This window comes from Mesoplodon bidens (genome assembly GCF_964165515.1).
Source record: "Mesoplodon bidens genome assembly, chromosome: 3".
In the NCBI taxonomy this organism is placed as follows: domain Eukaryota; kingdom Metazoa; phylum Chordata; class Mammalia; order Artiodactyla; family Ziphiidae; genus Mesoplodon; species Mesoplodon bidens.
The window spans coordinates 55,123,897-55,149,958 of NC_138178.1; the positions used below are offsets into that span (position 1 = coordinate 55,123,897).

General features: G+C 52.9%; 1 protein-coding gene across 6 annotated transcripts in view; it reads right to left on the minus strand.

Moving 5' to 3' along the window:
• The window catches only part of IGDCC4 (immunoglobulin superfamily DCC subclass member 4), a 37,623-nt gene extending 12,258 nt beyond the window's left edge, over positions 1-25,365 (minus strand). For all 6 annotated transcript variants that reach the window (XM_081228509.1, XM_081228506.1, XM_081228510.1 and 3 more), the window contains exons 1-9: positions 25,268-25,365; positions 15,703-16,044; positions 14,842-14,983; positions 8,187-8,323; positions 6,697-6,837; positions 3,293-3,448; positions 2,138-2,551; positions 1,458-1,622; positions 772-909 (exon numbers count right to left, since the gene is read on the minus strand). In XM_081228509.1, coding sequence (XP_081084635.1) covers positions 772-909; positions 1,458-1,622; positions 2,138-2,551; positions 3,293-3,448; positions 6,697-6,837; positions 8,187-8,323; positions 14,842-14,983; positions 15,703-16,044; positions 25,268-25,337 — 1,705 coding nt within the window. In that variant the 5' untranslated portion in view covers positions 25,338-25,365. The remainder of the gene's footprint in view (positions 1-771; positions 910-1,457; positions 1,623-2,137; positions 2,552-3,292; positions 3,449-6,696; positions 6,838-8,186; positions 8,324-14,841; positions 14,984-15,702; positions 16,045-25,267) is intronic.
• Between the last annotated feature and the right edge of the window lie 697 nt (positions 25,366-26,062).

Genomic DNA, 26,062 nt, shown 5'->3' on the forward strand with positions numbered 1-26,062 from the left:
CCCATCGGAGACTGAGACCCTCAGTGCCCAGACGGACGCCATGCTCCAGGGCTGACTCCTGGGCCTCCAACTCTGGCTGACACAGCCATCAGCCTCGGCTCAGAGCGGGGAGAATCATGGCACACACTCCCCCCGGCCCCAGGAGCTGTCAGTAACCACCCCCTCCCTGCACACACCAGGGTGCGGGCACGAGGCGCTGGCTGTGAAGGCCATCAAGCACCACCTACTTTCCGGAGCCCTGCCAACCACCCAAGCCCCCTTCCTCACCCTTCCCTCCCTCCCCACCCTCATCCCGGCCCCCAGCCACTCGCCTTCTCCAATCTCTCCATCCCTTTCACACCTCCTCCCCTAGATCCCTGACATCTGTCCTAACACACACACCCCCATGCCTCATTTCTCTCAGTCCCACAAGCACACCCTCCACCTCCCTATCCCTCATCTGCTTTTTGAGCTGGAAGGGACCCCAGGGATTACCTAGGTTACCTGCCTCATTTCACAGACAAAGAGACAGAGGCAGGGACTCAACAGGATTACGCGCCGCAGCCGCAGCCGTAGAGGAGCTGGGGCTAGACCCCAGGCCTCCCCCTGTCTTGAGCTAGCCCTCTTCGCCTTCCCTTTCTCTCCTGCCCTCCCAACCCCCAGCCCACCTTCCCCTTTTCCAGGTTCACCTTGCCCTACTCCACAGCTCCGCTCAGGCCCCCAGCCACTCTGATCAACCCTTCACGCCAATGATTCCCAGCCAGGTGGAGCCCGGGTCCTGCCCCCACTCACCTTCCTTTCCCAAACCGTACTCTATCTTGTACTTCACCACCTGCCCATTGCTCAGGCTGGGGGGCAGGGGCAGCCACACCACCCTGACGTCCGAGGGGTTGGGGCTGGACAGGGAGAGCTGGGGCGCTGCACTGGGGACTGAGACAGAAGAACATCAACGTGAGCTCTGCTCCACCGACGTGGAAGGTTGAGGCCCAGGAGCGGTCAGAGACTTGCCCAGGTCACACAGCAAGTCAGAAGTAGGCCCAGGACCAGGATCTGAGGGAGGAAAGGGAGCCTCTCAGGGGAGCCCCAAGCTGGAGATGAGGGGGCACCCTTCCCACCCTGAAGCCAGAATAAGGTTGGGGGCACAATCGTCTACGTCCGATGGATTGTCACTGGCTCCTGTCTGACTGGATGGTACGTGGGTGTCGGGGAGAAGGGCCATCTGACACAGGCAATCATGAGACCTGGGCTCAAGTCCCAGCTGCACTACTGACCTTGGGCAAGTCACTAATTTTCTGGGCCTCAGTTTTCCCAACTGTAAATTAAGGAGAAGAACCCTCGCCCAGTCCCTTACAGGGCACAAAATATGGCATAAGGCAGGTAAAAGTGCCTTGGCGAACACTAGTAAAGAGGAGCTGAGCTACCATCCCCAGGGAATTCTCTGGGCCCCAAGGTGCCCACTGCAGGTGCAGAGGCCCTACCATCATCCAGTGTGTGGACCAGTGCTGGGGTGGAGGTGCGGCTGGCCCCCAGCTGCGAGTAGGCCACCACGTAGAACTCATAGTCTGTGTTGGGTTCCAGGTCCCGAACCTGTAGCTCAGTGGTGTCATTGTTCACTGCAAACTGGTATTCCACATTGTCCATGCCTGAGTGGATTAGGGTTAGAGGACAAATGGTCTGTCACAGGGCAACCCCTGAGGGCTTGCCAGCTGGAAGCTGTCTAGGGATCCTTCATATTGGTCCAGTCCCTAGAATAGTCTCTTTATAGCTAAATCATTCCAGATAATCTCGGTGGGAGAGTATAAACTCCCCTGACTTCTAGTCCCACTGTATTAATTCCTCCACTGGTTAGGAAGTCTCTTCTAGCCTCTAACTGAAGTGACTCCTGCTGCAATTAACAAGCTGGCTCCAGGAATGCCAAGCCATTTTCCCTGCGAGGAGAAGCATCCTCTCTCTCCTCTCTTATAACAAACTGTGGCTGAGGGAGAAATGTACTACCCCATTTCTACACAGGTCTCTCCTGTGGGCTCCCACCCCATCCCGTTGTATCCTATCCCCAAAGGCAACCCTTCAATCATCCAGCCTGTGCCGCGCCCCTCCCCGCCCACCAGAGCCCCCGCGTAGGTCTTTGCTGGGGCCTCTTAGCCCCGGGGAGACTTACCCCGTGCCTTCTGGTAGTGGAGGGAGAAGCCGATGATCTGCTCGCTGTGCAGCTCCGGCCGCTCCCAGGCCACCAGAACGGCGGAGCTGCTCAGCGGCGTGGCGGTGACCCGTGTGGGGGCGCTGGGCAGCCCCTCGCGCACCACGACTGCCAGAGGCGCGGCGGCGCACGCCGTGCCCGCGCCATTCTCGGCCACGCACTGGTAGTAGCCAGCGTCCTGCAGGCCGATCTGCGTGATGACCAGGCTGCCGCCGCCGCCCTGCACCTTGACGCGCCCGTTGGGCCGCAGCGGCTCTCCGTCGTGCAGCCAGCGCAGCGTGGGCCGCGGCTCCCCGGACGCGCGGCACACGAAGCGCGCGGTGCTCGCCCGCGTCCGCGACAGCGCCTCCGGCGCCTGCGAGATGACAGGGGCGGCTGGGGGAGGGGAGGGGGACGCTGACCGCGCGCTCCGGCCACTAGGGGCCCCGGCTCCCGCCCACCAATACCCGACGGACTCCCGCATCCCCTCCACTCATTCTAACCTCTTCCTGACTCACCCGTCCCCTCAAAATACCCTCGGCAGTGCAGCTCTAGCTCTCTTCCGCCTTTTACCCCAGCCCCACACTGACCTTTCTCTTTCTCTCTCCGAGTTGTCCCCAGGCCTCCTCGGCCTCCCCTAAATACCCTGGTTCCTCCTGGATCTAACCCTGCTCCCGCACTTACCATTTCCTTCTCCCCTACCTCCCAGTATCCCTTACCTATCAGATTTACCCCTCTGCCAGCCCTGAGCAACCCTGCCCCCAGTTTTCTCCACCCAGACCACTCCATCTCCACTCAATAACCTCAGTCCCACCCCTCCCCACATTACCTGGGTCGCACCCAGACCACCCCTCCCCTCTGCCCCCACTCCATCCTCCAATCTCTTTCCACCACTTCCTCTCCTCTAATTACCTAGTCTGTCCCCTCCAATGCCCCACCCCACGCCCTATCCCTTCTTCATCCTCCAGCACCGCCCCTCAGTCCCTCTGACACACCCACTCGCCCCTTTACCCCCCTCCCCTCTCCTCCCGGCCTCGCCCTAGCTAACCCGCCCCAGTCCGGTCTCCCCCACACCTACTCCGCGATCCTCCGCCCTCCCTCACCCTCCTCCCCTCCTCCCCCTCCTCCCCTCCTCACCCAGCACGCGGAGCTCTGCGGCTGCGGTTGCGAAGTCGCGCGTGCGGGGCTTGTTAGCTCGGCAGACGTAGACGCCAGAGTGCCGGGGCTGCGCGCTGGTGATTAGTAAGTTGGTGCGGCCCAGGACGATGACATCGGTGGAGATGGGCTTCCCATCTGCGGGAGGAGGGAGAGCGCTGGAGTGGGGAGCTGAGGGCTGCCCCTCCATCCACTCTCCGGACCTCGGGAGACCCTCTACACCCGGGTTAAGAGAACACAACAGTCGCTGGCTGGGATCTCAGTTCCTCCACTTGCTAGACCGATGACTTCCTCTGAGCCCTTAGTGTCTCTGTCTGTAAAATGGGGAGATGGTCCCTCGCTGGACAGGCTGCTCTGAGAGTGTAACGAATAAAGCCTGTGGGACTGGCTGGCACAATGCAGGCACATAAGAAGTGCTCGGTATACCAGTCAGTTATTACCATTACCATTATTATTAAATTCATTTCTCTCAAGAAGGACACTCCTCCCATATGGTCTTAGCCCAGTGCTATGGTGAACATACGGCTGGAAAGTTCTGGACCAGAACCAAAGATCTGAATCTGTGCAGGCTTTTATCTTGATGTGAAGTGAAAACCATTTTAAAAGCCCTTCCCTTATGGACCTGAACAGAAAATCCAGGGAAGAAATGCAAATGGTCAATAAACAAAAAAGTGTTCAACTTCACAAAATCAAAGAAATGCACATCAAAACACAGATATTCGTTTTCACCTATCAAATTGGGAAAGTTTTTAAAAATAGTATGTTGCAATGCCTGAGAAAGGGTACATGCTGATAGGGCTAACAGGGGCTCCACCTTGACCTTGAAGCCAGGATTCCACTTGTGGGCACTCTGTGGTGGGGAGCTGTGAACGGGGCTGATCACTGCAGTGTTAACTGTAATAGTGGACAACTGGGAAGGACTTAAAAATTCAACAGCAGGAACTAGCAACTTAAATTATGGTGACATTCAAATGATGGACTATCATAGTTATTAAAATTATTTTCGAAAAAGTCTTAAAGATGGGGAGATGTTTATGATATATTGTTGAATGAAAATAGGACTTGGAATTTTAAGTATAGCATGCTTTCAATTTTGGGGAAGAATGTACACGTGCATAGAAAAAAATCTGGAAGAAAATATGCTCATATGTTAACAATTTTAATCTCCGAGTGGTGGGATGTTTTCTGTTTATCCTTTTCCCTAGTTTTCTACAATGAATACTTACAACTTTTGCCATCAGAAGAAAACAAAACAAAACAAAACAAAACAAAAAAGCGATGCCCCTCCTCTGACTTAGTGGAGTAAGTTCCTAGAAAAGGAACAGTGCCCAGGGGCAGGAATGAAGTCCATTTCCAGCTTCTCTCTTCCCAGTCTCTGTCCAGGAGTGCTATTAGCAGAGTTTCTCCAAGTGAGATCCCAGAGCCACAGGTGTCAGGACCCTCTGGGACAGCAATTCTCAAATCCTTACTGTGTACACAAATCACAGAATCTCAGGAGACCTTGTTAAGATGTAGAGGCCTAGGGCACCCCAGATTCTGCATTTCTAACTATGCCCAGGAGGTAGGTCCAAAGACCACACTTTCTGTAGAAGGACCTCGGACACTTGTTAAGCATTAAAAATCCTGGGTCATGACTCTCCAGGCATAAATGGAGGGAGTCCGCAGTTTAAGACACTCCCTGGGATTGGGATTGACATATAGTACACACTACTATATATAAAATAGACAACTAATAAGGACCTATTGTATAGCACAGGGAACTCTACCTAATACTCTGTAATGACTTATATGGGAAAAGAACCTAAAAAAGAGTGGCTATATGTATATGTATAACTGATTTACTTTGCTGTACACTTGAAACTAACACAACATTGTAAATCAACTATACTCCAATAAAAATTTTTTTTAAATCTAAAAACTAAAAAAAAAAAAAAAAAGAAGCTCCCTGGGTCATCTTGATGCCTGGTCAGGATTTGGGAAACACTGATAATAGAACTTCTGGGTGACACCACAGGCTTACTGCAATAATAGTATGAGGGTCCTGCTGGCCCCAGGATCCCCCTAACTAGGCAAGTGTCACAAGTCCAAGGAGGCCGGGCAGGTCAGGGAGGCACAGATACCAGCACTGTTCTTTCTCATCAGCTCGGTGGGGGTATGTAGTCATTTGGGTTATTATTTTTCTTTAAACTCTATGTACTCATCATGATATAGTCTTGAATGTGAGATACAAACTCACAAAAAGGAGGCAGTGTGGGGTCGTATACTGAACCAGGGGAAAAAGGGTAAAAAGAGCTGGGTTTGGGACTTTCTGGTGGTCCAGTGGGTAAGATTCTGAGCTCCCAATGCAGAGGGCCCAGGTTCGATCCCTGATCGGGGAACTAGATCCCACATGACACAACTAAAAGATTCCGTATGCTGCAACAAAGATGCCGCGTGCTGCAACTAAGACCCGGCGCAGCCAAATAACTAAATTAAAAAAAAAAAAGAGCTGGGTTTAAGACTTACTTCTGCCATCAACTTGGCACAAGTCACTTCTTATCTCAAATGGAAACAAAAGTAATCCTTGCTTTTCTTCCATACAGGGCTGTAAGGGGTGGTGTACCAGAAAGAGAACAGGCTCTAAAGTTTGGGTCCTGGCTTTCCACCTTCCTCTCTGAGCCTCAGGTTCCTCATCTGCCCACTGGGAATAATAGCCCTGGCCCCTACCCTCCTCCAAGGACTCCAGCAGGAGAGTAGGTTGCATGCTCAGTAGACTGCAAGGTGACGTTTGGCCGGCACCCTCATTACCCTGATAGCATCGATAGCATCGCCTGTAACGCATTTCCACCTGGCACTCATCACTTGCTGCCTGATACTGTCAAGCGTCTCGTCATGGATGTGTGCTTATCTCCCTGGCACAGACTGTGAGTTCAGAGGGTAGGCCCCCCCTTTTTTATTCACTGTGCCCAGCATGAAGCCAGGCACACAAAGGCGGCAGCACACTGGGTGGACCAGGAGGTGCTGTGTAGTTAAACAGACCAGCAGCGGGTCCAAGTTCCACCTGACTCGCTGGCCCCTTTCCAGCTCTCACACATTCAGTGTTGTGAGGACTGGAAACATAACGTGGAAAACCGAGCCCAGTGCCCCACCCCCCAAGTAAGGTCTCAAGAGTGCTTTTGTTGAGTGGAAGACTTAGCGTGCTTCGTAAAGGAAACTTGCTACACGGATTGATGATTAATTTTGTCCAGGCTCCCTACCCACACTCAGCCCTGGGACAGGAGTTAGTTCCTACCACACCAAAGGTCTGTGACCATTGCATGGTCACCCTTAGAGCTCCTTGACTTGGGGATGTGTGAGATGCCACACCCTTCCTCTCCCATGCCCTCAGGTCCCTTCCCTCCACTTACCCTGTCGGACCCAGGACACGAAAGGGGTGGGGTCAGCAGAGGCCACACACTCCATCACCACACTCTGGCCAGACACCACGGTGGTGTTCTCCGGGGCTGCCACAATGACTACGTCCTGCCCCCCGATGGATGCCAGGGACCCTGGAGAGAGGGCAGGCCAGCAGGCAGCCTTACCATCAGGCGTCTTCACATGCAGCACCTCACCTGATGCGCACAGTCACCTGGTGAGGCAGGTGGGGCAGGGAGCAGCCAGGGTTCCATCTGACAGATGGGAAAGCAGCTGCGTAGTTCAGCAGAGCTGGGACTGGAACTCAGAGCTCTTTCTCTGGGAGCCAGGAGAGGAATAACCTGACCTCTGACACACCACCCCCATTCTCCCCTGTCAGATTGAACCCACCCTCCAGGCAGAGAACCAGCAGGGTCAAGAGTAGACTTGGAAACAACTATACCCCAGTTTAAAACAAAAGAAAAAAAAAGAGTAGACTTGGAGTCTGGACTTGGAGTCAACAGTTATAGCTTCTAGTTCTAGCAAGTCGTTTCTCCAGAGGGCCTCGATTCCCACGTGGGAAAGGCAGGGGATGGGTTCGAGTTTCTGCCAGCCTGGCAGCCCCCCGAGCACTACTTCTCTGCCAAGTTCTGTGTGACCCTGGGTCCCTGGGTCAACATGGTGAATACCCTGTTTGTCCAGCAGGTGGAGGCAGAGACCCCGGGCACGGGAGGGAGAGCGCACCAGACAGACTCAGCGCGTCAGCTAAGCCCTAAGAAGCAGGGTAGGAGTGGAGGTGTAGGGGATGAGGAGGGGGATGAGAAGAGATGAACGGAGGGGCGAGGGGCGAGGGGAGATGCCATGGCAAAGGGAGGCAAGGGAGAGGCCCTTGTCGGAGGCCCGGAGTGAGATCTACTGAGCACTTGCTAGGCACCAGGCACTTCCCAATCTTATCTCAGCGATTCTCACCACCTCCCTGAGCTGGACATTTGATAAGGAACCCAGGGTCACGCAGATGGTGAGTAGAGAAGGCAGGATTCAAACCAGGTCGTTCTGACCCTAAAGCCTGTGTCCTTCCTACTGCATCACCCTGGGACGGGAGATTTTCAGAGAAATGGAGAGAACGCGAGCCCCAGACCATCAGGAGCCAGAGGCACAGCAAGCAGCAGCAGGGTGAATCCCCTTCAGGGCACACAGAGGGCCGGGGACCAGGGCTTCAGGGCACCGACACTCCTCCACGAACGCCTCACCTCCCCAGCCCTGGACGCTCCACCCAACTCAAGAGAACACAGAGCCTCGCAGGAAGAGAGCCCTGAACTGGGAGTCTTGGGTTCCTGCCCCAGTTCTATCTCTGACTTGTTGGGTGGCACTGCCTTCTCTGGGCTTTATCGCCTCGCCAGTCACTTATTTGAAGGCAGGCCTTGGACTACTTGAGGCCCCGCCCAGCTCCAAAATGGCCGACTCCAGAAACCCCCAGGTTTCCGCACCCAGCCAGCCCCCTTACCTCTGTGGGCCACGCGGAGGAGGGCCTCCTGGCTGAAGCGCTGGTTTGCGGAGTTGGTGGCCACGCAGCGGTAGGAGCCTGCATCACCTTCCTGAACGTCCAGGATCTGGAGGACCCCATTGGGAAGGGTGATGAGCCTTGGGAAGAGAGAGAGGGCACCTGTGAGGTGGGCAGGGGCTCCTCAGGGAGGGTAGCACGCCCAAACAGTCCTGGACCCACCTTCCCCTCTGGCCTGAAATACCTAGAGCAGTTCACTTTCAAGCTTCACTCATAATAAAAGAAATGCAAATTAAAACTACAAGATACCATTTTCACCTATCAGATTAGCAAAGGTCAAAAGTGTTTTTTTTAATTAATTTATTTATTTATTGGCTGCGTTGGGTCTTCGTTGCTGCGCCCGGGCTTTCTCTAGTTGCAGTGAGTGGGGGCTACTCTTCATTGCGGTGCACAGGCTTCTCATTGCAGTGGCTTCTCTTGTTGCGGAGCACAGGCTCTAGGCGTGTGGGCTTCAGTAGTTGTAGCACGCGGGCTCAGTAGTTGTGGTTCACAGACTCTAGAGCACAGGTTCAGTAGTTTTGGCACACGGGTTCAGTTGCTCCGCAGCATGTGGGATCTTCCCGGACCAGGGCCCGTGTCCCCTGCATTGGCAGGCGGATTCTTAACCACTGTGCCACCAGGGAATTCCCAAAGGTCAAAAGTTTTTGTTTTTTAAATTTTCTTTCTTTTTTTGGGGGGGGGCACATAGCTTGTCCAATCAAAAGGTTTAATAACACTCTTTGTGGATGAGGGAATGGGGGAAGGCAGTCCTGTCTTGTTGGTGATCACGCCAAATCAATACACCCTCTTTCAAGGGCAAGCTGGCGATATCTTACGATCAAACCTGCATGTGCCTTTTGAACCAGCAACATCACTTCAAGGACTTCATCCCACAGATATTCTCGTACATGTACACAAAAACGTATGTCTAACGATATTGACTCCAGCCCTGTCTGTAATAGCAAAAGACTGGCAACAGTCCAAATGCCCATCTGTAGGGTGGGAACTAGCTAAATTGGTCTGGGTACATTCACACAATGGAATGTTAGGCAGCTGTTAAAAGGAGACAGTTCCATGTGTACTGCTATAAGACCATCTCCAAAATATGTATGGTACAGAACAGTGTGTGTATGACGCGTACACTTATATGCTTTTGCACTGAATGTCCCTGGTAATAGTGGCTATCTCTGGGGAGGGGACCTGGGATCCTGGGACCTGTCCGTGGGAGATTTAATTTTCATTAAATAACCTTCTGTATAGTTTGAATTTGTTTACCCCCTGCCTGTATTACCTCCTCTCTCCCTGATAAAATCCCTTCTATTCACACTATCTCATCTGAACCTCGAAACAAGCCCAAGGGATAGAGGGGATCACAGCCTTCATTTTAATGGTGACAAAACTAAGTCTTGGAGGGAGTAGGGTATTTTCCCAGGGACTCACAGCTCGAGCAGAGTTAAAACTGGCACCTAGGGCTTCTGGTGCCAAATTCCACGTTCTTCTCACTTGTCTCAGCAGCCATTAGATGGCTGAGAATGCCAGTGGAAGGGACGTGGTCTCCAGTAAGTCCCAGTCAACACGTACACTACTGAGGAGGGGCAGGATGGGTGAGAGTGTTGTTCTCTGCCCTTTTAGTGAGGGTTGGAAAGCAGTTTGGGCTAGAAGGGCCCAGAGACCTTGCTTGAGAGAAAGTGCAATCCCAGGCAGGGAAGTGCCCATGGGAGCCAGGGTGGTGGGAAGCAGAATGGGCTCTGGCCCAAGCAGGGAGGGAGTGGGTCTTCCTGAATCCGCTAGCTGTGATCCCTGCAGGGTCAGCTCGAGGGTGAGAGTTCTAATTTCTCACTAGAGCAAGTGGCCTGTGGATGTAGGCTAGGCCAAGGTCAGGGAGGGAATGGGGCAGCTGTGCACTTGGTGAAGATCCCTTGGCTCGTGGGGAAAGCAGGGTATGAGAAAAATATAAACACAGGAGGAAAGAACTAGCTCAAGGGTGTTGGGAGAGAATTCTGGCCGTGAGCCTAGAAATCTGCTGTGGCCCAAAGACTTAGAGAAAAAACATAAACCTGCATCACTCCTTCCCTCAGCTCACAGGCAAACCCATCTCTGCCCCAGAGTCTTACCCTCAGTTCCAAGAGCTGCCCACATCAGTGCTGGGACCCACAGGGGAGAGGGGACCAGAAGGGGCAGGGTGGTTGGAGAGAAAATCCTGGGCCAGGACCCAGCCTGCTGCCATGGAAAATGTGATGGGAAATGACAAGTGGGGAAGGACAAGCAGGACCCATCTCAGAAACAAGGCCCCCATCCCCATCCACGTCTCCTCCACCTAATATTCTCTTGCCTGTAAGACCCTTCCTCCTTCCTCAGTCTCCACAGCTGTTGTCAGCAGGATTCACGCCAGGAGCTGCCCACACTTCCTAACCCCAAAGTTTCTCACTCTTTCCAGGGAAATTGTGCTCCAGGTATCCAAGAGCTAACACCTCCTTTGACAAGTAACATTGCCTTAATTACGTGTGTTGAATGAATGAATGCGGGTGTGGTGCTGTTGCTAGAGCCAACACAAGTGAAATGGAACCACTTTTAGTGTTCATTGAAAATCTCTTCTGCTTTGTTAAAATGTATTTTAAAAAGCTCTGTCCTTGGAAGAACGTCCAAGACATATTGGTTAGTGGGGGGAAAGAATTCACAAATCAGTGTTTATGAAGCAATTCTATTTTTGGAAAATAGATAAATGATATGCTAGGATGTGCGCAGAAAAAGTCAAGGGTGGTAAAGCTCAGGTCATTCGTGGAGGTTTTCTCTGGGAGTGGGGTTACTGTGGGGCTCTTTTTTGTTGCATTTTTAAATTTCTTGGTTACAGTGAACATTTATTAGTTTGGAAATATAAAACTTAAAAAAATTTAAATGGAAAAAAGCATGTGCCCTTGTACACTTTGTTTTGTAACTCCTGGCTCTAATATAAAGGCAGCTGTGGCATAGAGGAGAGAATTGATTCCAACATGTGATTTTTAGCAAGTGACATCACATGTCCAGGCCTCAGGTTTCTAATCTGAAAAATGGGTTTCATAATTCTTGCCTACTTCACAACCCCGACCCTGGTAATGTGTCATAAGCTCTCATTAGATAATGGTAACAGCTATCTGTGCTCAGTTTGTAGGTGACTTTTTTCCCTTTAAGTTAGTATGTTTTATCATTTTAAAATGAATTCAAATTTCAAATAAAACAAAATAGCTACTTATAGAATGAAAAGCAACCTCTAGCTAAAAGGAGGGGACCGTTCTCTTTCCAAGCCTGAGCCTCAGCCTGCTGCCCATACCCGCAAAAGGCCACTTGGACCCAGGGATTCAAGAACAGAGGAGAAATGACAGCTGCTCTGAATTTCCTGAGGGCCAAGGAGCCTCCACCCTGAGCCGTTCAGAGATCCACCCAGGGAAAAGGGACACTAGCCGAGGGTCACATGAGGCTGACCGACACGTTGGACCCTAGGAGATGGGTAGGGCAGAGGACTGGACTAGGGAGCCTGCAGTAATTAAATCCATTAGTGCCATGGTTTTCAAGTGTGAGTGAATGTTGATAACAAAATGATTTCAAGTGGATCTAGACACAGGTTTTTATTCCAGTGGTTATATATTTATTTTTATGGCTACCTTCTATTTAAGGTCAGTGCTGCCGGTTTTCCATTTTACTGCAGTGAGATAATGTTCCTTTTTAGTATGTGTTAAAGTTACAAAAGAGAGAGTTGATTTGAAGAAATGTATTAAGTGCTGTATAAATGGCTGAGGGATGGCCAAAAATATGAGAGGGGTTTGTGAATGCCTGCGATCTGGGAAACATTGCTCTCATTGATTACTGGTTCCCGTGGAAGAAAAATTATCCCCTATCATTAGAAATTAGTAAAAGTATCAGGGAATTGCCTCAGGGTCTAGTGTTTACCATCAGTTCCCAAAATATGAACATAGACCCTGACAGAGTGTGCTTATTAATTGCACATGTGCACAGCCTACACCAAGGCATATGGTCTCCTTCAAATCACTGGGTTGAGTTTATGAATAGCATATTTCTATGTGAACTCTATCTGAGTATGTGTAAAAATACATACCTTGGGCATAATCAAGCTGCTGTTCTAGATATTTCTTTATTCCCCCCCACACACAATGTGCTGGGACATGTGAGCCTGGCTTATTTATAGATGAGGATCACTTTTCAGAGGACTTGGGGGCAAACACTCCCAGAGGCCAGGAACTGGCAGCTCCAGCCTCCTGGGAGAGGCCTGAACTAGATGTTGGGAGGTGAGGGAACTCCTCTGTTTGCTGAGAAACGTTGGGGAAGTAACTTCTCTGCTCTGAGCACAGCTGGACCACTCCAACTCTAAGCCAGCCTGCAATAGGAGTTTCTTCAGACCCTGTGGCTTCCCCACTCTAACCACCAAATCATCCACCCCAGGGCTCCGCTGTCACATACTCTAGCTGTGTGACCTGGGGCAAGTGACTTCTGTCTCTGATCCTCAGTTCCCTCATTTAAGAATTCAGATAACAGTATCTGCCACAGCCATACAGATAGACCTGGAAGGGGGTTCCTTATGTGTTAAGTGAAAAAAAAGAAGCTGCAATATAATCCCATTTTTGTTTTCTAAAAAAAAGGTGAGTGAACAAAAAACCCAGTATGTACAATATGATCCAAAATTTTAAAGAGAATATTTATAAACATACAGGGGGAAAGTCCAGAGGATAGACATCAAAACTAACAGAGGCTTTCTATGGGTGATAAGAGGACGAGCCATTTTTGTTTCTTCTTTTTTGTCTATATGAATTTGAAAAATGCATCTAATAGGAATATAAACTATAAGTAAATAGAGGAAAATATGAAAAATAAGGAACACTTACCTTGAAGGATCATGGGAAGGATTAAGTGAGGAAACACAGCTCTAATTAAGTGAAGCCTCTTGTGACTTTTAACGCGGGGAGAGTTTTCTGCTCTCTCCCACCCTCTCTGGGGGCTGTCCCAGGAGTAGACTCTCACTTGGTTCTCATCCAACAACTCTCTCACAGCGGTGAGAGGCTCCACATTTAAAAGGCATAGAACTTGGGACTTCCCTGGTGGTCCAGTGATTAAGACACTGTGCTCCCAATGCAGGGGGCCAGGGTTCGATCTCTTAGGTCAGGGAACTAAAGTCCCACAAGCCATGCGGCGCGGCCAAAAAAAAAAAAAAGGCATAGAACTTAAAATGTCAGTGCTAGGAAGGCTGGGTTAGCATTCCCAAGGTCTCCTCCCTGGAATGCTCATTCCTAGGATGTTAACGGGGTTCCTGCAAGAGGGGCTTTGGGCAAATGAGTCTAGGAAGCATTTGGTTAAACAAGTTAAACAGGTTTCTCAGTACAGGGCTTCTCAGGGCCCTGTCAACTCCAAGAGGGAGATTTATAGGCAGTTTCCTCATCTTATTTGACTACGGAATACTTTTTTTTTCAAGAATCATCTTTAGGGACTAACGTTCTAAAAAAGAACACACTTTGGAAACCATGATTAATCCAACCCACTGGACCAGTGGGGCTGACTGATCACCAAAGTCAACAGGATCACTTATATCTTGACCTCTCGCCCTTCTTCCTCATAACTGTTACAGAGATGTGGCCTGGGGCTTTTCTATCTAGAAGCTTCTCTTACACTCTCACCCCTACCTAGACACGGGCAAAAGTCAGAGGAGATGGGACAACTCAATACACTGAAGACAGGTTAGTTCCAGGGCAGGGAGAGCTGGAAACCAGTGTTTCTGAGCCTAAGGAATCCCACCTATGCTGGGAGAGGAGAGTGTGAGCTGGTAACTACAGCTAGAGAGATGCAGGGAGAGGACAGCAGCGTGGTTGGAAAAGGCCTCTGGAGCCACATTTCCAAAGGTGTAAGACTCCATGTGGTGGCAGCCGAGTCATGAGTCCAGTTCCAAGACCACAGATGCAAATGAGCCTCGTGCTTTCTGGACATGCTGTGTGTACATCTGGGCCTTCCCAGGAGGCCGCAGTAGGGATCAGGTCCTGCATTTTTAGGTATCTGCTTCTCTTCTGCCCTAGAAACCCTTCCCTAGGATTGCTCCATTGCCTTTATGGGGAGAGAGGAGGGTGAAACAGGAAGGACCTCCACAACCTGGTTATCAGATGCTGCACCCCACTGAATGGAACTGAGAGGAGAAGAGAAGTTATGCCTCCAAGGTAGAAACTCCAGAGGAACCTGCAAAGGGAAACCCTCCCAGCAGCCTCTGGGCCCAGAACGAACAACAAACGTTCTGCCAATGACTCACCGTGTGGCCTTGGTTAAAGCACAGCTCTTCTCTGGCCCTTGGTCTCCTTCTCAATAAGGCAAGTGGTTGGACTACATATGCTCTGAAGGACTCGATAACTGCTCTCTACCCAAGCCCCACAGCTTGGTGGGTGGCTTTCCTCCCAGGGAGCAAAAACTTCTGACCCAACTTCTCTTTGGGACCAGAAATGGGCTGAGCGTCAGGTGGTGGTTGGCTCCTAAGTCAGTTTGGACAAAGGGAGCCACCCTGGCTCTAAGAAGCCCAGTTCCTGAGCACATCCCAGAGCCCTCCTTGGCTGCCCCCTGGGACCCACTCTCCTCTTGCCCACAGGACACTCACCGAGGCTCCTCAGGCAACGTCACCTGGTCCTTCTCCCAAGTAATGACAGGTGCTGGCAGCCCTTCAATGTGGCACTGAAACCGAGCAGTCCCGTTCTCCTCTACCGTCTGAGACTGCGGGTGCAGGGAGAAGCCTGCAAGTGCTGGGGATGAGGACAGTGAGAAAACGCAGGGACAGGAGAGGAACACAAGAAAGGAGGCCACAGCGAGCAGAGACGGGAAACATGCACACACACGGACACATGCACACACACGGACACAGAGAGACACAGGTTGACAGAAACACACGCAAAAAGAATTCAGACCGACAGAGACACAGTTGGAAAGAGGCAGTCGGAGAATAAGAAGTGGTGATGACCGGTCAGATGCTGCAGGCAGAATGAATTCCAAAGTCCCCCTGCCTTACATCACCATATGGTTGGACTACAGTAAGATGTGCATTTCTTCTGGCCCCCAAATTGTTTCATGGTGATCTGTGCCTCCTGAGAACCCCCAAGAGTGAGTGAGCTGGACAACACACAGCTCGGGTCTACACACTCCACCTGCTATGGGGGTGGGGAGCACCTTTGTGCCCCTGACATGCTTACAAACCTCTCTGGCGGGCTTCCTGGAGGAGAGCACAAGTCGAGACTCTCAGACTCACAGGGAAGGAAAAGGAGGAGGAGCAGAAGAGCAGGGAAGAAGTGAGACTATTGAACAGTGAGGCAGACAATACCAGGAAGGGACCCACTGAGCAGCACAGGAGGCAGGGAGAGGGGGCGTGGCTCAGAGACAAAACTTTGTGCGAGTATCTAACTGCAGACCCCACTTCCCACACCCCACGTCTTATGGGCCTCGGCTCAGTCCAAGATGTAGCACTTACTGGCAAGCTTGACCACCGCAGCCTGGCTGGCCACCACTCCAACGGGGCTGCGGGCCAGGCAGGAATAGCTGCCCTCAATGACCTCTGAAGCCCCAGGGTCAGTGCCATCGGGAGCTGGCAGCTGGGACAGCCACAGGGAGCCATTGGGTAGCAGGCGAAGGTGGTTGTGCTCGGGCAGGACGCCTCCATCCTTGCTCCACGTGACACTGGGGGGGTGTCCTGCAGTAGCCGCCCCCAGACCGCAGTCCAGCACCGTGGCTTGCTCTGGGCCCAGGATCACTTGCAGCGGCCCTGCTCCACAGCTCAGTGACACGGTCGTCTTCCGGGGCAACGGCTGCTCCCCTGCGTAGAGGAGGGGGCACCAGGGTCATCAGTGTGTGTCCTCCTACATCCCACAGCCTCCGGAGCCCGAGTCACCCACCCCGGGTCAAGGAGGGCAAACCTCAGAGCAAGAGGTCTCACGGAGAGACCTGTGTCTGGATCCTGGCTCTGCCTCTGACTAACTGTGATCTTGGGCCAACGGCTGCACTTCGTTCCCATCCTTCCCCCGCTGCTCAGCTTCCTCATCCACAAAATAACACAGTTCTTAGCAAAAAAGTAGAAGCAACCCAAATGCCTGATCACCTGATGAATAGATAAATATATTACTCAGCCATCCAAAGAAATGAAGTACTGACACTTGCTACAACATGAATAAACCTTGAAAACTTTCCTCAAAGTGAAAGAAGTCAGTTACGAAATGCCACATATTGTATGATCTCATTTCTGTGAAATGTCCAGAATAGGCAAATCCATAGAGACAGAACGTAGATTAATGGTTGCCAGGGACTGGGGAGAGGGGAGAATGAGGAGAGTTGGCGAAGGGATCGAAGGTTTCTTTTTTAGGTGATGAAAATGTTCTAGAATTAGATAGTGGTGATGGTTGCACAACCTTGTGAATATACTTGAAACCACTGATTTGTACACTTTAAACGGTGAATTTTGTGGTCTGTGAATTGCATCTCAATTTAAAAAGACATAGTCATTCCTTCCTCAGAGGGCCGTTGTGAGTGCTCAATGAGATGTTGTGTGCTAAAGGGGTACAGCACAGTGGCTGGCCTGGCACAGAACTGGGGCTCAGTAATGTCATTCCCTCTCCTGGAATCCGACAGATCGTCCTGACCACTATTACCCAAACCACTTCTGCCGCAGTGACTGGGACAGGTAAGCTCTCCTTCCTGCAGCTGATTCCCCCAAAGCCACGCAGCAAGCCAGTGCAGAACCCAGTCCCTAACCTTTTCCAGATGCCCCAGAAGAGCCTGCAGCTCCAACACTGCCCTGGCCGCAAAGGGAAGAGCAGGAGAACAATGGAGGAAGGGAATGCCATCCCAGGGTCAAGGCAAAAACACACAAATGCCAATTTTTATCATTTTAACCAACATCTATCTCAGCAAGGCCCAGTAACCGTTATTCATAGAGAAATAGTTGGTTCTCTTCCAGACGGTTGACCTGCTGCCTTCCTGTCCCATAAAAGCTTAATGCCCCGAGGTGCCCTCTTATCCTCTGGCCTGACACCTTGCTTAAAGGCACAGTGGTGCGTCTGAGAATGAGCCAGGGACAGAGGTGAGGACAATGGTCCACACTCATTACAAGGAAGGCCAGGGCTGACAGAGCCCTGTCAGGGGCATGCAGAAAGCACAGTGGCTAAGGACTCCGGCGACCCTCAGTTCTAGACCCAGCTCTGTCACAGTCTAGCTGTGTGGCCTTGGGCCAGTCACTTCCACCTCTGGGCTCTAGTTTACTCAAATGTAGCGGGTGATGTCGAAGATTCTATGATGCTAGGATTGTTCAGTGAGCTGGACTCACCTACTCCTGAATAGATAGAGAACATCATCTAGACACACACACAAAACTGTAGACACAACCTGCCATACCTAAACACGTGCTCCCCCATCTCTGCCACACCCATCAACACCTGGACACACATATATGCCAACATTTAAACCCCTGAAGAGGGTCAAGACTGAGGGGAGAAGAGAGGTCCTAACTGGCTGAGATAAGGAGGCCAGGGCAGAAGCCAGGCCTCTGACACCACAGTGGGAAGGACAGACAGACAGGGTCTGAACAGGCCTCTGCCTTTCTTAAAGGCTCCGCTGGCACCTCCAGCTACACAACTGGGCTCAGCATTACTAGTGGGTGCAGCAAGGAGAAGGCAGCCCTTGCCCTCACTCAGTTTCCAGTCTAACTGGGGAAACCAAACTGGCATTCGCATCACTGGGGGCTATGAGCTGGGGTGGAAAGAGCATCTGACCCTGGGGCAGAAGATCAAGGTTCCAGTCTTGCTGCTCCACCTACCAGCTACGTGATGAGCCACTTTACCTCTCTGGGGCCCAGTTTCCACATCTGTAAAAATGGAGGCGATACTATGGAGCCTGTGAGGATTAAACACGATGATGTTGGTCAGGTCTCCAGCCCAGAGCCTAACGGGCATCAATCAAAGAATGGGAGCTCATTCTTTAAAGGCATTTCGTAAACTGGAAAGGGATGTACAAATGCAAATCGCTATTCTTAACATCCAGTCCCTTCTCTATCTGAGGCCCTAGATTCTGATGCAAACACGGTGGGGGGAAGGCCAGCCCGGGCTCTCAGCCCAGTGGCTTCCAATTGCCCCATTTCAGCCGCTGAGCAGTCGGTTTGAGTTTCAGGGGGGAAAAGCCCCACATGACACGAATCCCTGAGCCCTCCGGCAGCCTCCCTACCCCCCAAAGCACGTCCGGGGCTTGGAAAATCCCCCGCTGCGCTGAACAAACAATGTGAACAGTTGGGGCCCGAGCAGCTGCTGGGTCTGTCAGCAGCCTGGGCTCCTGCGGGCAGGACGGCGGCCAGAGGGGCTGGGGCTTGCTGGGGAGCCCAGAGGAGGCTCCGATTCCCTTCCTGAATATTCATGGATCAGCAGATGTCTGGCTGCCCCACCTCGGAGGAGCCCAGCACCCAACAAGGCAATGCGGAATGGGAAACCAACAGGGATGTAGATGTGGGGAGAACCTGGGATCCCTGTGGGGGTACAGGGCTGTGCCAGGAGCCCACGCCAGCCCACGTTGATGGAAATGTATGCAGAGCCTGAGATTGCTCATTTTATAGATGGGGAAACAGAGGCCCAAAAGGGGAGGTTCTCACCTCTCTGGGAGACAGTCTGGGGAAACTGTTCTTCTTGGACATCCTGGGCATGAACCAAGCATTAAGGAGACAGGTGCTCCCAAATAAGAGGGTTCTCTCTGCCCCAGCACCCAACCCAGCTTCTGTGCCCAGGACGTGCATCCTTAGGGGCTCACCGCAGGTGCCACATTCCTCCGTGAAGCTGCCCCTGCCTTCCCCAGGGAAGGGTTTTCCTGGGTCTCACATCATGTAGCCACTTGGAGGTCCCTTACCCATTCTTCCTCTTGCCTTCTTGCCTAAGGTGGACCATGGGATGTGGTGGGACAAGCCTTGGCCTGGGGTCAGAGTTCTGGGTCCATCATGGGTTGTATGACATTGGGTCCGCTTTCCTCCTTTCAGCCTTGGTTTCCCCAGTCTTAAAATGAAGAGTTGCCACATTTCTCATTTTCACCAAAATTCTCCCAGCGGCAGAGGAGAATGTACTCAGGAGGCTTGCTGACTACCTGAAATGTTTTTATTTTTAAACCTCTGGCACATTTTGCATCCTATTCCATTACCTAGCAGTGTTTGTTTTAATGTAAATGTGGTTCCTACACCACCATATCTTTTTGGAAAAGTGATGCTCTGGGGAGTGGACCTTGTTTGTCCAGTGGTTTCGTGGCTGCCACTTTCCTGCCACCCCCCAGGAGCACTTCTCAGTGCTCCCTCTAAGGACTGGGTGGACATAGCGGACACTTGCTGTTGGCCAGCTTTCTGCCTCGAGGGGAACTCCCTCTCCCACAATCCCTTCTCCTCAGTCTCCTCGGTGGGACCCTGCCAGAGACATGGAGCTTCTATGCTTAGGAGCCCCAGGGCCATCTCTCAGTCTCCTTCTTCTGACATTATTTTACCCATTTACAGGATAAATTAGATTTTATGAGGCCAATTAGAACCCAGACAGAAAGGAGATTTGCTGCTGAGCCCCAGGGCCAGCTCAGTGCTGTTTTGTGGGACTAGTGTGGGCCTGGCATAAGCCAGGGTTCCATTCTTCAGTGAACTCTCAGGAAAGAGGCTGGGACTGGGGGATGGGGTGGGGAACAAAGCCGAGATGCCTCCTTCATTAAGCCAAGAACTTGCCACAAACATCAATGCCTTGTCATTTTTTAATTTCAGGGCCCACCAGATTTACAACTTGTTTTCGGTCTACACGGGCAATTCTCCATGACGCCATCACCACACTCCTCTCCCAGGAGACACAAGTCAGTTTCTTCCAGAAACCTCCTTCCCCGCCCCCCACCTTGGCTACCTCCCTTACCACACACTAAGCCCCTCCCACAACAGCTGGAAGGAGAGCTTGGGATAGTTGCCTAGGACACAGGGAAGGCAGCGTTCCCTTCATCTGGGATCCTCAGGAGACAGGCTCAGCCTCAGCAGACTTGAGAGCAAAGCCACTCAGCTTGACCTGCCTACCTCCTGTTCCCTGTCACCCTGGGTCCCCACCAGACTAAACCACTTCCCGTTCTCTGAAAGCACAATGCTGTTCCATGCGTTGCTTATGCTGCTCCCTCTTCCTTCAGTAGCTGTGCCATCCTGGGGTCTGATTTAGACGCCTCTCCTTTTTTTCTGCCCCATAGGACCCTGGGCACCTGGGTCATTGCAATTAGCACTCTAGATTTTTGACTTGCTTTTCTGCCAGCTAGGCAACAAGCCCAAGATTATTGTCCTAGTCAGCATTCTAATTCCCTAGGACCTAAAACACTGTCTGGCACATAGTAGGTGCTCAATAAACATTCTTGAACAGATGAGTGGACATGCGGAGACACACTCAACAAGGTAAGACACAGAGCCCCTCCTACTTTTCCAAGCCTCAATTTCCTTATCTGGAAAATTATAGGAACTACCTTCAGGGCTGGGGATGATGTGGATAATATACGTGGAAACTGCCTAGCATACTATGTGGCACCTATGAGACATGTAACAAAATGCTTAAAAAGCACCAAGACAGGGAATTCCCTGGTGGTCTGGTGGTTAGGACTCCGGGTTTTCACTGCCGTGGGCCCAAGCTCCATCCCTGGTCAGGGAACTAAGGACTAAAATCCCGCAAGCCGCCTGGCGTGGCCAAAAAATAAATTAAAAAAAATAAAAAATAAAAAGAAGCACCGAGACAGAACAGCAAACTCACATTGAAAGAAACTCTTCTACTTAAACATTACCAGGACTGGGGAGCTCACTACCTCACCTCTTCTGCTATATGGATGGTCTGATTAAAAGTACCTTCCTCAGACGCAAGAGGGAGGAGATATGGGGATATATGTATATGTATAGCTGATTCACTTTGTTATAAAGCAGAAACTAACACACCACTGTAAAGCAATTATACTCCAATAAAGATGTATAAAAAAAAAAATACCTTCCTTGTGTGCCCAACCTTGTCTCTCTATGCTCCATTCATTTGCCAGAGCTCCAAACTATGTGACAAGGTAATGAGCCCCTATCGAGCCATCTGGAAGTCTTGGCTCTGCACCAGCTTCCATGCTCAAGTCTGCACCTGAGAGAGAATTTACTGAGCCTCGGCTTCCCGGACCACAGTGACCCCACAGCCCCTCAATTCCAGAGGAATTCCTCAGCTTCAGCAGTGAGGCACTAGTAGCTGGCAGCACAGCCAGCCCCAAGGACAAGGATTCCATTTCTCCGCACGTCAGGCCCAGGTCATGCTCTCTCTGGTTTTCTTCTCTCCCCCCAGGTGCCGTCACCTGCCTCTGACCAGGCTGCGGCTGGGGTCCTCCCCCATCAGAACCACTCTTCCTCTTCCTTCCCCCCAACCGGGGGAGCTGGGAGCCCCCAGGCCTGCTTGGCAATGACATCTGCTCTGCATCTGGAATTCTGTGTCAAGTCTGGTTTCTGTACCTCAGAAACAGCGGAGGCAGAACAGGATGTGGTGGGTGGGGATGGGTGGAGCAGAGTGGATTCCAGAGCCCAGACCCAAACACACCACCTGAGGGGGGCCAAGCCCAAAGTTGTTGATAACTTCTCAGGTGAGGGGGAGGGCATGAAGAGAGACTGAACTTGAGTTCATGTGTACCAAATCCCGGGAAAGTACGGCTGCTCCAAGAGCTAGGAGACTGGTTCCAGTCCCAGTTCAGTCCCCATCCATGTAACTCTGGGAAGTCACTCAGTTTTCTCATCTGTAAAATGGGTTCATGCTAAAATTATTTCTAAATTCCCCTCAGTGCTGACATTCAATGATGCTAATTGTGGGATTACTCAACTTGAAACAACGTACTACCTTTAGGAGAAAAGAAAGGAAATGCTGATTTACACATAATGTATGATTACTTGGGCCATGAAAATACATACAGGATCAATGAAGGTTTAGATAACTTCTGGATTATTTAGATTCACTATTAAGAGAAACTATTGGGTTGGCCAAAAAATTTGTTCAGGTTTTCCGTAACATTTTTCTTATGGAAAAACCTGAACGAACTTTTTGGCCAACACAATATATTTGACCTGGTTCCTAATCTCCAAGATGAGGTCAGAGAGGGCCCCAACACCCCAACTAACTGAAGTTGGTCTCTGAGCTTCTGGGCTGAGAAAGGGATGGAGGGGGGAGTTTCCCCAGTGAGGAGAAAGCAGCTCTCTTGTTCTCAGAGCCCTCCTGCTACTGACCTCTGGCATCACCACCCCCCAAATTCTGACTGGGTGGAAGGGAGAACCCCACTTCTTGCATGTGGTGAAAACAGAGCATTTGGCATCCCACCACTACCCCCAGACAGGAGTCCCATTCGCATACATCTCCCCAGTTCCCAAGCCCTGACCCAAGAGCAGTGTTCGGGGGAGACGGGCAGTCACTATCTTGACTCCAACACCAGCCCTTCATTTTGCCATGTCGAGGCTGCTGAAGTGTCTATTATGTTTTACTTCTCTCTCCCTCACTCCCTACAAACTCAATCTATCCTCACATCCTGCCGATTCTACTTCCTAAATATCTCTAGAATCCACTGTGGCCATCCCAATTGCCACTACTCTAGCTGCCAGCAACATCCTCTCTTCTGGATTACTACCACAGCCTCCCAAGAAGCTGCAGCTTCCTGCCTCCATCCTGTCCAATCATTCTCCACATCGGCTGGAGTGAGCTGATGCAAAGCTGATCTTAAAACCCTCCAAGGGCTCATGCAGGCTCTCAGGCCAGAAACCTTGGTGGGGCTTACAAGCCCCTTCATGAGTTGGCTCCAGCCTCCATCTTCAGCCTTCTCTTTTGACACTCTGTGGCCCCTGTCCCATTCCTCTCTAACCTGCCCCACCCTCCTGCCTTGTGCTCTAGACTCCAGACAGATTTAGCTTCATTCAGTGGTCTAAACGAAGTCACCCCTGAGCGTTTGCACATGCTGTTCTCTCTGAAAAACTCTCCCCATCATCACTCTCCTGCAGGGCCAACTGACCCTCTGAACTGAGCTCTATTATTTACCGCTTCCTGGAGGAAGCCTTTCCTGACCTTTCTAGACTACCTGTCAGTCTCCTCCTTATTTACTATATTTCAGGCACCAGTCACGTGCTAGCCGAAAAGGGTACTCAGTAAATATTTGTTGAATGAATGAATAAATGGCCTCCGTCCAGATCGGGGAGGCTAGTCAGAACTCTATAGGAGTGTCCCCAGGCCTAACGAGCTTTGCACACTCAAAGGATTTAGGACTGAGGGCGAGCAGAGTAGTTGCTTCAGCCACGCACACTGCTGCCAAGGGAGCCCCAGCTCGGGCCCTGCCCCTGCCTTGTGCACTCGGGAGCCCCAGAGAGGAAACTGAGCCCCTCGCAGGGAGGCCCCACCGATACTCCATAATGCCCGAGTGAGTGCAGTTCCCAGTCCTGATTCCGCTTTGCTAGATGACCCCGAGCCCGGTCCGGAGCTCTCAGAAGAGCAGAAGAGGGTGGGCCCAACTATTCGTTAATCCCCTGGCCTCCAGGAGGACAGACGCTCCTCTGGCACTTCCCCTCCCCCTCCACCTGACAACCCCAGGCCCCCCACTTCCCTAGCCTAGTCGCCGGGACCCCGCCCCCAGGCGGCCTCCTGCCGGGTCCGCAGTCAGGTCTGAAAAGGGGCGTGTCTTTGTAGGCAGAGAGGGGGTCCGAGTAGTTCCCGAGACTTTCTCACCCGCTGTTTGGGCTTCCTGGAGATGGGCCGGGGCGGGCCAGGCGGAGGCTCCTTCCCCCCTCCGCCGTCCCTGCCTCCCTCCCACGTGGCCTGGCTGAGTCTCTCTGGAAAGCCACAGCAGCTGGAGAGAAATCCCCCTCCCCACCCCCACCGTCAAGTCCCTCCCCGACTGGCTCCGGACACATCCTCAGCTCCCCCCTCGGCTGGGAAGGCGAGAACTAGGCGAACAAAGCGGGCAGCCCATCCCCCTCCCCAGCCCTACCAACCACCTAGCCCACGGGCCGCTCCGAAACGCACACAGGACCGAAAGGGAGAGGGCTGGGGGTGGAAGAAGGCTCCCTAGGCAGAGACGCTTGGGACTCCGTCACCCCATCCCCAGCCCTCTCTCCAGTGAGGGCAACTCTGACTCTTACCCACCGTCACCTCGCATTGAGGTGGGGGGTTGGAGGAGGCCTTGCTGACCCCGTCCACCCTTCTCAGATCTGCCCCTGGGGGTGGAGCAGGAGTGACACGCGTCCCATCCTGAGAGCGGGTGTCGGACAAGTCCACGAAAGCAACTGGTTTCCTGCGCCCTCCCCCAGCCCACTCCCGGCCTCGGTTTGGAGGGGGCAACACTCCCGCGCTCCCCACCCCCTCCGCCCAGCTCCACCCAGCTTCAGGGACCACACCCACCGGACAAAGTTGAGTATTTTATCACCACTATTCCCAGTCAATCCGCAATCTCATGCTTCTGTCCCCCCACCAAGGACATGGACACTCTCCGAGAGCCAAGGCCAAATATTAGCTCAGCCCCATAAACACAATTACACACGCTCTCGACACACAAATGGAGGTGCAGACACCCCACACACACACACCCCTTTACACTCCCAACCCGGAGACACGCGCGGTAAAGGCAGAGCCCGCCCTGCACAAACCACCGGCACCTCAGCCACGGCCCGCGATGCCACGCCGCGACCGGCCACGCGCTGCGGACACGTACGCCCTGCAGAAGCCCCCTCCCCATTCTCTGCACGCGGTCGCGCGCGCGCGCACACACACACACACACACTCACTCCGGACTCGGCAGACCAAGGACACACACCCCCTGCGGACAAGTACGCGCCGCAAACGTCCCCGGCCGCGGCTCGCAGACCCCAGAGCGCAGGCTTCGCGGGCACAAGGACGCGCAGCCCGCGCCCCCCGGCCCCAGCGCTCGCTCGGGACTCGGGACGCGCCGGCCCCACAGCCGGCGCAGCCCGGGGTGCCGACGCACAGTCACCCCGCAGCCGCTCCCGCCGCTGCCTCAGCGCCTGCCCTTACCGCGCGCGGCCAGCAGGCAGAAGGTCAGCGCGATGAGCCCGCCGCCGCGGCCAGCGTACCCCCGCGCCATGGGGCCGGGCCCGGGCTGCCGCCGCCGCCTCCTCCTCCCCGCGCCTCGGCCGCCGCTGCCGGGGGAGGGCGCGCCGGGCTTCAGTGGCCCGAGGAGGCGCGGCGCCGCGGGCGGGGGCGCGGCCTCGGGGGCCCCGGCCCGAGCGGGGGCCGGCGCGGGGGCCCGGGCTGCCGCCGGCTCGCCCGCCCCTCCATCGCCATCTTGGGCGAGCAGCCCGGACGGGGGCGCCCAGCGGGCGCGGCCGGTCGGGCCCCGCAGGGGACTCTGGCCCGCGCGCTGTGACCTGCGCCGCGCAGGGGCTCAGCTCTGCTGGGGTCTGCGCCCCTCTGCCTCGCCCTCTCCGGATCTCCATGGGCCCCCCCATTTGGGCAGCTTGTTTCTTGGTCTGTCTCTTCGTCTCTCTGTCTCGGGGTCTCTTTCTACCTCGGTGTCTCTATTTCTTTTCTCTGCCGCTGCCTCAGGGTCTCCAACATCTCTCGGTTCCAGGCTCGCTGGAGGCAGATTCAAGGCCTGGGTTTCTGTCCGATGACCCCATCTTGCCACTTGAGCCAGTCCATTCCAGCCCAGGTCCTGGCCTGAATCCTCATTAGCTTCTCCACCGGCAGACCCGCTGAAGACATGGTGGTTCCCTCCTCATCCCCATTTACCTCGCCCTTCCAAGCTGATGGCTTCTCTTGACCTGCTTCTTTTGCTCTTGGAATAACCAACCCCAGCAGGGCATTTAC